The 12,428-nt window shown below is 36.9% G+C and overlaps 1 protein-coding gene across 3 annotated transcripts in view; it reads left to right on the forward strand.

The window, feature by feature from the left end:
- Window positions 1-7,553, forward strand: part of LOC111443330 (PH, RCC1 and FYVE domains-containing protein 1-like) — an 8,647-nt gene extending 1,094 nt beyond the window's left edge. For 2 of the 3 annotated variants that reach the window (XM_023081104.1, XM_023081105.1), the window contains exons 2-9: window positions 258-344; window positions 2,234-2,323; window positions 2,413-2,499; window positions 2,601-2,720; window positions 3,328-5,409; window positions 5,540-5,686; window positions 6,139-6,710; window positions 7,036-7,553. In XM_023081104.1, coding sequence (XP_022936872.1) covers window positions 258-344; window positions 2,234-2,323; window positions 2,413-2,499; window positions 2,601-2,720; window positions 3,328-5,409; window positions 5,540-5,686; window positions 6,139-6,710; window positions 7,036-7,156 — 3,306 coding nt within the window. In that variant the 3' untranslated portion in view covers window positions 7,157-7,553. The remainder of the gene's footprint in view (window positions 1-257; window positions 345-2,233; window positions 2,324-2,412; window positions 2,500-2,600; window positions 2,721-3,327; window positions 5,410-5,539; window positions 5,687-6,138; window positions 6,711-7,035) is intronic. The other variant, XR_002710477.1, reaches the window with a different exon arrangement.
- The last annotated feature ends 4,875 nt before the right edge of the window (window positions 7,554-12,428 follow it).

The raw sequence follows: 12,428 nt of genomic DNA on the forward strand, positions 1-12,428 counted from the left end.
AAAAAAAAAAAAAAAAAAAAGAACATATATAGGAAATTTCTTATGGTATTTAAATCTCACGTTTGCTGCAATGCCAGTGCAATCTCATTCAATTTGATGATTTTGAGGGAGGAAACTTTGTAAAACTTAATTAATTTCTTGAGTACTATAGCTTACATTTGAGTTAATTTTGATCAAATGTATAATTTTACTGTCTGCGCTTACAATCTGTTGACTTTTATCCTATTATAATTTTGAAAGATCTAATATCTTTGCAGGCACTAATTGCTTTGAAGAAGGGTTCTCAACTCCTCAAGTATGGTCGTAAAGGGAAACCAAAATTTTGTCCATTTAGACTTTCTAATGTGAGTTTGATTTAATTATTTTATTTGTATATATATATTGTTATCAACACTTGTGGCCTGCCACCCTAACTTGGATGAGTAAGTCAATTTTGGTTTTATCATGTTGAATCATGTACTTGGTTTAATGATAAAATTAGTTTCATCCTCAACCAAGTTGGAAATTTGCTTATAAACAAACCAATAAATCCTAGATATCTAACTAACAAAACACCTACAAGCCGACCAACAACATATTCAAACACATCCGCAAATAATGTAAATACATCCACAAAATGAAGCGGTTAAAAAAGTTCAAACTCAGCATTAAAATGATCAAACACTACTATAGAAATTGTCCAACACAGTGTAGACAACTACCAGTTACACCCACAATAATAGGGGCTTGGATTTACTGATGCCAAAGAATCAATAGATGAGTGCAATTAGGTGTGGAATACCTCTCGAACTCAAAGCTAGTTGCTCCACTAACAGCACTAAGGTGCTTCAGCTGGCTGGACATTTAGAGGAAAAGCACAGATTAGGAGTGGGTTGCAAGAGCAATAAAAAATTGAGGCAAATTTTGAATACTAGATATGATCTCAAAATAATAGGGGTTAAGGTTCGCCATTGAGATGATGGGGAATAAGCTTTAACATCAAGCAGGAAACAAACTAGATTTCCAGCTATTGTCCCTAATTAACCACTCCCCAAACAACAGTAATGCCCAAGTTTAGGCCTAAATCTCATGAAAAATATAAACTCAAATAGTAAAGAGTGTCAATTTTACTAATTATTCAAGTTCAAATTTTAATATGACAGTAATAAATATTTAAAATTAAGTACGATTGATTCACCTAATGTAAAGAGAAAAATGATGTTTCTTAATGTTTATCATCACTTATTTGTCTATAGTCACTTGATACAGTTTTATACAATGTGCTAGCAATACTATGGACATACTTGTGCTTGGAAGTAAGCGTAGAGATCAAAGATATGTTCTGTTGTTTGATCGTTGCTGAACTTTTCATAGAGACCAAATGTGGGAAGATTCATAAGTAGATTGTAGTTTAGCCACTCTTCAAGATTGTTGGTTGGAAAAGTTAAATGTGTTCATGAAAGTTTCTTATGAAACAACCTTGAGATGTCAGAAAACCCTCTTTCCTTGGATATTATTCATTTGGGAAGGAATCTGAATGATGAACAACTGAGTTAGAAGATTAGAAAGGAAGAAGTATAGGAAGGAAGGAGAAGTGGCATCTAAAACTGGTGAATTGTTAGGTGAGGGGGGTTGGAGGGTAATGACTAATTATCTGGACGAAGAGTATGCAAATGTGGAAACATTAAACAACGATGGTTTGCCTACCTATAGTTGGTGGGCAATGGATTTCCCAAGAAAACTATTAAATGTGCAGTTGGTAGGTTGACTATTTAAGAGGACGATTTGGTTGAAAAGTGTAGGATGCAAAAGAATTAGGGTGGGGGTGGGGGGGAGCAAAACGAGTAGTAATCAAAATTTGTGCTAAACTATAATCAACTGGAAGCAATAAATTACTTGCCTCATTGGAACGCTTAAGAGATATTTCCTTCTTCTCTCATCTTTTAAATTGATAACAACTGAAGGTGTATGCAAAATGTGGGGGCCGCTTGGGTTTGTATGTTTTAATATTTCCTTTTGCACGTGATTGAATTTGTTATCCCATCTGCTTTCTGTTTTACGCTTTCTTATAGCTACTTTTTTCATCTCACTTGATGATGAATAGATTTTAAAGCGATATTTGTTGATGCTGAGGCCAATCTATGTAGAGAACAAGCGCTTCATTTCTAATTTTTATGCTCATGCATGTAGCCTTACCATGACTTATCTGACGTGTATATCACAGTTACTGATTTTCAATTAATTGACATTGCAGGATGAATCATCTTTAATTTGGATTTCAACAACTGGTGAAAAGAGTTTGAAGTTAGCTTCTGTATCGAGAATTATTCCTGGACAAAGAACTGTAAGTTCTATGAAAATTTTGATAATACCCTTTACATGATTTTTTGATGATATTGGTTAAACTGGATGTGTGTACTTCAATTGTGTTAGGCCGTGTTCCAACGATTTCTGCGACCTGAGAAGGATTATTTATCATTTTCTCTGATTTACAACAATGGAAAACGATCTCTTGATCTGGTTGGTGATGAACAATCTTATTGTTTGTAATCAAGAAGTCGTTGCTTCTGATTTTTTTCCTTCACCTTTAAAAGTAACTCCAACATGTTCTGGCTTTTCAGATTTGTAAGGATAAAGTCGAGGTTGAAATTTGGATAGCTGGTCTGAAAGCATTAATAGGTTCTGGTGACGGTGGACGTTCCAAGATTGATGGATGGAATGATGGTGGTCTCTATCAAGATGTAATCTGCCTACTTGGAATTGATTAATAGTTAAACATGCATGCTCGATAATGATAAACCATTTGCACATTTTAGCTGGGGAAAAACTCACTATATTATAATTGACTCTCTGATTATAAATCTACTCATATACTAATGATTAATGAAAGCTGTCATTGTTCTTTTATGAATGGGAGATACATTGTCATTTAATAGTGAGTGTAGTACTGTTGTTATGTCAGTGGGTTTGGGATGCTGTCCAAAATTTACTGCATGTCTCATTAATAAAAATCCATGAGCTGGTATGTTTTTCAAAGCCTTATACATTATTATCTGAAAAATCCAATGGTTTTTTGCATTCTATAATTATTGCCCTGTTCATGTTGGTGAGATGTTAACTTTTTTTTCTTTTTAATTTTTTTTTTTTTTAATGTAATGAAGAACGGTGTCATTGAGCCATTGGGTCTAGAATGTTTGCCAAAATTTATTGCTTTTGTTTGAATGAATGCAAGATTGTGGTGACTGTCATTCTCTTGCTGTTAGATTCAAAATTTCAGGTGCTCTGCCATAAAAAGTTATTATAAAGTTCTCATGTATTCCTATATCGATGCTCGTGAATTTATTTCAGGACAACAGTGACCTAACTTCAAGTAGCCCAAGTGACAGCTCCAATAGTGTCACTAGAGATATTAGCTCTCCTGAGGTCTGTGTTAGTTTTAGTCCAAATAAATCTCCAACGAGTGTTAGGTCTGAGAACTCTACAAGGTCACATGTGCCATTGAAACAGACGAATATGCAAGCAAAAGGATCTAGTTCAGATATCTTTCGAGTTAGTGTTTCAAGTGCTCCTAGCTCCTCCAGTCATGGCTCTACACCAGATGACTGTGATGCTCTAGGAGATATATATATATGGGGTGAGGTTATTAGTGATAATTTTAACAAGCCTGGAGCTGATAGTGATATTAGCGTGAACTCAAGGACAGATGTACTACTTCCGAAGCCACTAGAGTCCAATATTGTTCTAGATGCACAACATATAGCCTGTGGAGTCAGACATTCTGCCATAGTCACGAGGCAAGGGGAGGTCTTTACATGGGGCGAGGAATCTGGAGGAAGGCTTGGCTTGGGAATGGGGAAGGATGTAACACATCCTCGCCTTGTTGAAGCCTTGGCAGCTACTACCGTTGATCTTGTGGCATGTGGAGAGTTCCATACCTGTGCTGTTACAATGGATGGGGAACTTTATACATGGGGAGATGGTATACATAATGCTGGGCTTCTTGGTAATGGAACATATGTTAGCCATTGGATGCCAAAGAGAATCACAGGTATTCTCGAGGGGCTTCAAGTTGCATCGGTAGCATGTGGTCCATGGCATACGGCACTGATCTCATCTATGGGGCAACTATTCACATTTGGTGATGGTACTTTTGGAGTTTTGGGTCATGGTAACAAAAAAAGCATTTCATATCCAAGAGTAGTAGAGTCTTTATCAGGTTTGAGGACAATTGCTGTTGCATGTGGAGTGTGGCATACTGCTGCTGTGGTAGAAGTTATTATGACTCAATCTAGTACAAGCATCTCATCAGGTAAATTGTTTACATGGGGTGATGGAGACAAGAATCGTTTAGGACATGGAGACAAAGAACCCCGGCTTAAACCTACATGTGTTCCAGCACTAATTGAGTATAATTTTCATAAAATTGCTTGTGGTCACAGCATAACTGTTGGATTGACAACATCAGGACAAGTTTTCACAGTTGGAAGTTCAGTTTATGGTCAGCTTGGAAATCCCAATGCTGATGGAAAGCAGCCATGTTTGGTGGAAGATAAGCTTTCTGGGGAATCTGCTGAAGAGGTAGCTTGTGGTGCATATCACGTGATGGTGCTTACCTCTAAAAATGAAATTTATACATGGGGAAAGGGTGCAAATGGGAGGCTAGGCCATGGAGATGTTGAGGATCGGAAATCACCAACTTTGGTTGAAGCTTTGAAGGATAAACATGTCAAAATCATTGCTTGTGGATCTAACTACTCCGCAGCTATTTGTCTTCACAAATCATTGTCAGGTACAGAGCAGTCACAATGCTCTTCTTGTAGACAGGCATTTGGTTTCACAAGAAAGAGACACAACTGTTACAACTGTGGACTTGTGCACTGCCACTCATGTAGTTCTAAAAAAGCATTAAGAGCTGCACTGGCTCCTACTCCTCGGAAATCTTATCGTGTATGTGATTCTTGTTATGCCAAATTGAGCAAGGCGTCGGAATCTGGAATTAATTACCGGAAGAATGCTGTTCCCCGACTGTCAGGTGAGAGCAGGGATAAGCTGGACAAGAGTGACACAAGACCTCCTAAAACAGCACTTTCCAATATGGATCTGATAAAACAACTAGATAGCAAAGCAGCCAAGCAAGGGAAGAGAACAGATACATTCTCCATTGTTCACCCCACTCAAGCACATACTCTTCTGCAACTCAAAGATGGTCCAAACACTGTTGATATTCGACGACTAGCTCCCAAGCCAATCCCTATGGCTAATGGAGTTAATTCCAGATCTGTGTCACCTTTGTCCAGAAAATCTAGTCCGCCAAGGTCTGCTACACCTGTTCCTACAGCATCAGGACTTTCCTTCTCCAAAGGTATAGCGGATAGCTTGAAAAAAACAAACGAACTTTTAAATCAAGAGGTTCTCATGCTGCGTGCACAGGTAATGACCTGATTTCTTGTATTGCCAGTTTCCTTTCACTTGAAATTGTAAAAGGAAAGGATGCGTAGGTTGTTATAGTTGAATCTCTACGGCACTTAATTGGGTTGTTTATTTTTCTCTAAACCTTAAGGTTGAGAGCCTGAGAAAGAGATGTGAACTTCAAGAATCAGAACTTCGGAAGTCAGAGAAAAAAGCACAAGAAGCTATTGCTTTGGCTGCAGAGGAATCTACTAAATCCAAATCGGCAAAAGAAGTTATTAAATCGCTTACTGCTCAGGTTGATCTTAGATATGCACTCATTATCTTTACTATGGAGTATCATTTCTCAATGCTTTATCATTATAATATTTTCATGAATCACGTTGATCTATTTTGATCCTCACTGTTATGCATGAACTGTTGTTGGTCTAAAAATGGCATCTTAAGGTTGTTGGTCTGTCCAATGGTATTACGATACAAAAGAAAGAAGATCATGACTTTTCCAATTGGAGTACTGTGTGTATGAGTATGGTAGTTTTTTCTTTTCTAAATCCATAAAATTTTGAGTTTAGGTTCCTTCAGATGGCTAATTCTGCTATTAAACTCATTCTGCTCTCTCATTTTTCTTCTTTCCAACTGAGACACTCCAGCCAATGGCCATTATTTTGTTTAGAAATATTCTATGCGAACTTAACATCTTTACACTGATCTACTGTAATCCTCATCAAGTTCTACTAATCTTATTTCCAGATTAAAGATATGGCCGAAAGGTTACCTGATGGAGTAAAAATGGGCCTTCCTGGAACCATCGACTCTGAAAATGTGAGAACATTAGATCTTCCAAATGGTATGGAGCAAAATGTCGCCCACCATTTGGCTTCCAATGGAGAGCGTCATTCAGAATCTGATTCACACAGCTCCTTGTCGTTGGCTTCTTCAGTAGCAACTGACTATTCCATGAGTAACGGATTTCAGGGTCCAGCGAATACCTCTGGAGAATTCCCTGCAAGTAATGAAACTAACTCATCCTCAGAGCCAGGGCGGTTAACCTCTGATGTGATAGATGATGATCCAGATGTTAGACTCTCTTATGGTCATAGAGGGGTTTGGGAAAGCCGCCGCAGTAGCAGCATGTCAGAGGGAGCAAATAGCTCGGGTCTTTTACTAGATAGTGAGAGTAACACAAGATTAAGAAGTTCGGCATCACCAAGCAATGACAATCAAGTTGAAGCTGAATGGATTGAACAATATGAACCTGGTGTATACATAACTTTGATGGCACTTCGTGATGGAACGAGAGATCTTAAACGAGTGCGCTTCAGGTAATCCATCTTTATTGCATGGAATTTAATATAACATTTGACCAGTCCTATTATCTTTTTCTGCAACTCATTTGGTACAAGGCCTCAAGACCAAACTTTGGAGAAAACAGACGAGAACTTATGAATGAAGCATGTGGGAATTCACATCTTCCAAGATTTCTCGAAAGTATTATTGTTTTCCAATATTTAATGGACAGATGATTTATCTCATCTTAGATATCTGTTACGACAATGCTTTGGTTCTAATGACTTGCTTTGATCTAAGCTGCATCTTTACTTGCTTAAACCAACAAAATGTTTATCACTGATGCAAATCTACATGCAGTCGGAGACGATTTGGAGAGCACCAAGCAGAGAGTTGGTGGTCAGAAAATCGCGACAAAGTCTACGAGAAATATAATGTTCGCGGAACTGAGAAATCCTCAATTTCTTCAAATCCTGCATGAGAGTCGGAGGAAGTTGTCTCCCCATGATTCTACAATCTCTAACAAATGAAAGGATAATGACAAATCTTCAGATTCTGGGTAGAATCTGGCTAGAGTTCAGAGTGAGCTAAATCTCCTCTTTTGCACAAAGTTTGGTAGGTTATATATATGTTCATGTCCATTAAAAGCTCATTTTGGCTCAGATATTGTGGCTTGGTGACCCAGTGGGGGAGAATTAGCGAGAAGGAAAGTGATCACCTTTTAGTCATATACTTGTTCGGTTACTTTCTTCATCCTTTCACTTCCTTTTGTCCCTTTCATTTAATTTATGGGCGGTTTTGTCCATTTTCGTATATGTTTACTTGTAGTGTATATTATATGACTAGTGAGTTAATGTTAGAGGAAGTTTTTACTTTTGTGTTTGTGCCTCTTTTTCTTTTCCCTCTTTTTTGACTTACAGGAACAAAGCTTTTGGCAGCAGTCTCTCGTTGAGGGGAAGCATCCAGTAAGTATGTAGGAGTTGATAGATCTATTTTCTGAACTTCTGTTAACTTCACTTACAGTCTTACATGGATATAGATTATTCACATAAGATTACCCCAACATTGGGTAATGGGCATCCTGGCCTTAGAATGAACTGCAGGGCTGATCTTGGAGTGTTAGCACTTCTCAGGTAACTCTGTCGACTTTTTCGTTAGGGTTCATTTGATTTGTTGTGAATTAGACGATAGAAATCTAGCAAGTTGCCCCCTAATTCATTCATGACCTTTTATTATTGTTGTTGTTGATGTTGTCTCTTTTGTATTCATTTGACTGGAGTCTAAAAAAGAGTTTTTGTATCGTCATTTGACCCAAACATTACACCGCTTGTGGTTCGTCCAACTATTTTTAGAATAATATTGATCTGACTTATGTGACTACGTGACATTTGGATAGTTTCGAGTACCCTTTAGGAGATTTTTGTTTGATAGCTTGAGTTTCTTTTTGATCGATCGTTGTTGTTTCGTCGGGTAGTGGCTTTTTTCTAACACTTTCTTTATTAGATCAAATATATACGAAAATCTTATCAGCAATGTCATTTTGTTCGTCCATATCTATTCAAACCCAATCTTTTTCACATATTCATTACATAGTTTGATATTAGGACCCATAACTTGCCAAGTGTTGAAACTTTTAATTGTTCACGACATTTAAGGGTCGTTTTGCCCCTTGTGGTTTGGGTAGTTTTGGGTTTCAAACTCAAACCCATGTTTGACTCTACCTAATCAATATATTAGGGTTGCAAAGACAATCTCATGGATTATAATAGTGGCAAACCCATGGAGTTGGGAACACAACTCCATGAGTTATAATTGATGCTTGTTATCGACCATTGTTAACCTCGTTGTCACTCGTTGTCTATTACCTTTGTTGTTTGTTGTCGCTTGTTGACGATTACTATCGTCGTTACTTGTTGACCATTGTGGCAATTATTTTATTGTTTAATGCATCCCATTAAATTTACTGACGACTATCGAAATAAATCTTGAGTGAGTGTGAATAAAAAATGAAACCATAAGATTATAGAAGTAAAAATTCTTACATAAAATAAATTGTTATAGTTACGATAGAAACCATAAGATTATAGAAGTAAAAATTCTTGCATAAAATTGTTATAGTCATGACCACTGCTCACTGAGTTTTGGTCGCTAGCTCTCCTATAATTAGGTCCCTTCCCTATCATTAAAGCAAAGGTCCCTTTCCTTTTAGATTTGGAATAGACAAGTCTCCCCCTCCCTCTCCATCAACAACTCTATGTTTCTAATAAAATAGAAATGGGGATGACTTGTCACTACCATGTAGGAAAAAATTTATTTGAAAACATTTTATAAATGAGTTTAAACGTTTGTAATATCCATTTCAACTTAAAAAAACACAACGAAGTAGTAAAAACAAAATAACAAGTTCAAAGCTATGAAATCGTCCTGATCTAACATAAGAGCTACAATTTAAACAAAAATGCAACTATCCTACCTTCCGTTTCATGGCCTTTCTAGCAATGTTGTCATATGTCAGCAACTAACTCCACTGTTGAGGTTAAGAAATGCAAATACAAGCAATCATGGATGTCCAGTACTCCTCTACGCATGGACCCACTAGATGGGCATTACATACCCCCAAACCTACCCTTCAACTAGCGCACGCTCAATCCACGTCTAAAAGATATCCCTTGGACCTATCCTAACTTTAAATGCCTCCAAAAGTATAAAAGATGCCTCCCTCTCGAAGAGTCCAAAATGTTAGCAAAGGGTTTAAACATATCAAACTTAAGCTGGATTAGTCGAGAAGTTGAGCTAGAGCCATCTGAAAGTGCATTCTCCAACTAGATCCAAACCACCCAAGTGGGATCAAACAGAGGAGTAATTGTTGTAACTTAGTAACCCAAAGAACCTCCCTTGAGTTCAACTCCTCACTTTCCCAATATATCATATGTGGTACAACCTTTCTTATTTATTTATTTTCTAATTTTTGGTTGTTACATCACACAGATCTAAAAGAATCTTTTGTTATGAAAGCACCTTACACTTGGAATAACTTGGATCCTCGTCTATTTGGAGAGGTTCATAATCTATAAATGTTTCAGGTCAATCAAGTATTTACAAAGTATGAATATGTGGAAGACATTATGCACTGCAGAGAGAATGGTGGTAGGACTAATCTATGTCATTGGATCAATCTAATCTGAAATGTTGGAAGGGTCCAATGACGCGCGGACTCAACTTACCTTTTTGTCTAAGCCTCAAGATGCCTTTTATCGAGGACATCTTCAAGAATACCTTGTTGCCTACCTCATCCCAACATGCCGAGGTCTTCATTGTTTCAATATAAAGTTTTGAACAATGTCACACCAAAAGTCGTTTGATATTTTTGGTTGTAAGCAATTTTCATAAGATGCAACTTGAAATCTAAATGTTATGAGATCGAGACATCATTACTGTTAATATTGACATCACATAGTCCTGCTTCTTCTCTATTGGATTGAGACTTTACCCGAAGTAACTTGTGTAAACTTGGGAGTGCAACAACGCACCAGCCCTCGAATGACAGTGTGGCTTTTTACTAGGTAACCTAAAAAGAGTTCCATGACCTAATCTCCCGAAGTCATTTAACCTTTTGGTACCCCTAGATCCACTAAATAGTGGTTTTGACCTGTCCTTTACTAACTCTCCATCTGAACCACCATTTTTAAGAACAATCAGACAAACAATCTCTTTTTTTTTTTTATTGGTAAATACGAGGTAGAATGTTAACTTTTTGACGTTACCTTACTACTCCAACAGGTCGTCCTTCATAACAACATTTAACTTTACTAGCCTTTATATATCATCTAGCACATTTTTATACTAAGGTTGAGACCAATCAATTCCTTAACTTCATAAAACTCTTCTCGCAATCTCGTTGAATGAGAGTTATGGTCTCGTAAATTGATTGAGTCAAACTCGAAACATTCGAATAAACATTCCACAAGAAAGAAAAATAAATAAAAGAACAAAAGAAAAAAAAAAGTCTAACCCGAGGCTTAGAACACTGCACCCCAAATACAAACTTTTAATCTCCAAGCTTTCCAACACAATACCCCAAAGTTTTCTCACTATCAACGACAAGGTCTAGAGGCATACTTGAATCGAAACAAAAATTCGATGGGGAGGAGAACCTATAATTAGCTTTTCGAGAAAACTAAGAGTTAAAATCAAACAAGGGACTCGACAAGGCCGAGAAGGGCTGGTGCTCCTCGTGCTCCTTTGTGGATCCGACCCAGGCAAGAAGCAATAATTTTGGCTAAGAAATTTTTTTTTTTAATATTTAATCCGTTCAAATCTTTCCATCTCATTTATTATATCAAAAAAAATTAAATAATTTTTAGAGAAAAGTTGAAAGAGAAAGTAGTAAAAAGAGTGGCCGATATTTAATTCGTATAAAGTTAAGAAATTTAAGGATAAAAAGGATATCATTGGAATGGGGCAAACCTATTATTTAAGTGTATCTTCAATATTTGTTCCCTTTCTTTTCAGACTTATGTTGTGCTTTAATTGAGTGTTCAAAATGGCACTTGAGTTGGGCATAAAGCTTTTTTATAAAGCTAATTTGACACCAAATATATAAAGTTTAGGATTTTAATTAAAATTTGAATCCAAAATCGACACTTATAATGTAATATTCTCTTGAAATTTCTATAATTTAACTACTTCTGTTAGCCTGTTTTATCTTTGATCACATAAAGAGGCAATGGAATTGTGAGACAAAGATGAATAAGTAGGAATCGAAAATCAAAGAAAAGAGAAAGATCAGATTCATTTTTAGGGTTTGAAAAGAGAAGAGATAGTTAAACCCGAGTGAAAGAAGGTTCACTGGTAATAGACGAGCTCCAAGGAGGGAGGAAAGAACCATGGTGTTAGAGATCTATCCCAACCCCTCGGTCCAAACCTTATTTGAATTGCGAGAATAACTAAGTCAGAGCAATACTCCGAGATATAAACTCGGACAACAAATGTCGAGCATACAACGATACAGTCGTTTTTGCATTCAAGTATAGTTTTCGTTCATTTGTGTGCCTCTTTGCTTAAGTGTCACCTTCTCTCTTAGTTTGACCCTAAACCACATTGCATTGGGAGTATCATATGTAACGCTCTACTTTAGACCTAACATTCATACCATAATTTGAAATCCAGATTCGACACATGACAATCTTAGCATTCCATTACGACATGGCCAAGCTATTTTACTTGTTCTGGACGAGGATGTTTTGCACTAATATCATTTATACTGTACCAATGTAAAGATGTGGAAGTCAGATTTTGCACCTGATGACTCCAATATTTCTCTGCATCCCCAGCGACTTAAGGTTGGCTCTAATACAATTTATGACTGCTTTGGGTTAAGGATTTAAAATCTGACTTCTACCCCTAATGACCTAGACATTCCCCTACACCTTCTACAACATGGTCAAGTGTCTTAAGCTGCATGCTCAATTGAAGACTATCTTGACTAACATTGATCCTATCAACGTGCTTTGTCCGCACTCACAGGGTAAAGATTTTGAAAAATAATATATCTCTCTCCTCCCTCAATTTTTTGTTAGAAAATATGCCAAGGACGATTATTGCTATCCTGATTTTCCATCGAGAAATTCATTGTAGATAAGGGAGTCATTATCTCTCTCTTTTTTCACTCTCCCCATATTTGAAGTCTCAATTCTCTCGTCGAGCTAGCACTTGTTAACGTGTTGTTATCAAAACACTATGGAGGAAAATGG

The sequence above is a fragment of the Cucurbita moschata genome, unplaced genomic scaffold (assembly GCF_002738365.1).
Source record: "Cucurbita moschata cultivar Rifu unplaced genomic scaffold, Cmos_1.0 Cmo_Scf00005, whole genome shotgun sequence".
Classification (NCBI taxonomy): Eukaryota; Viridiplantae; Streptophyta; class Magnoliopsida; order Cucurbitales; family Cucurbitaceae; genus Cucurbita; species Cucurbita moschata.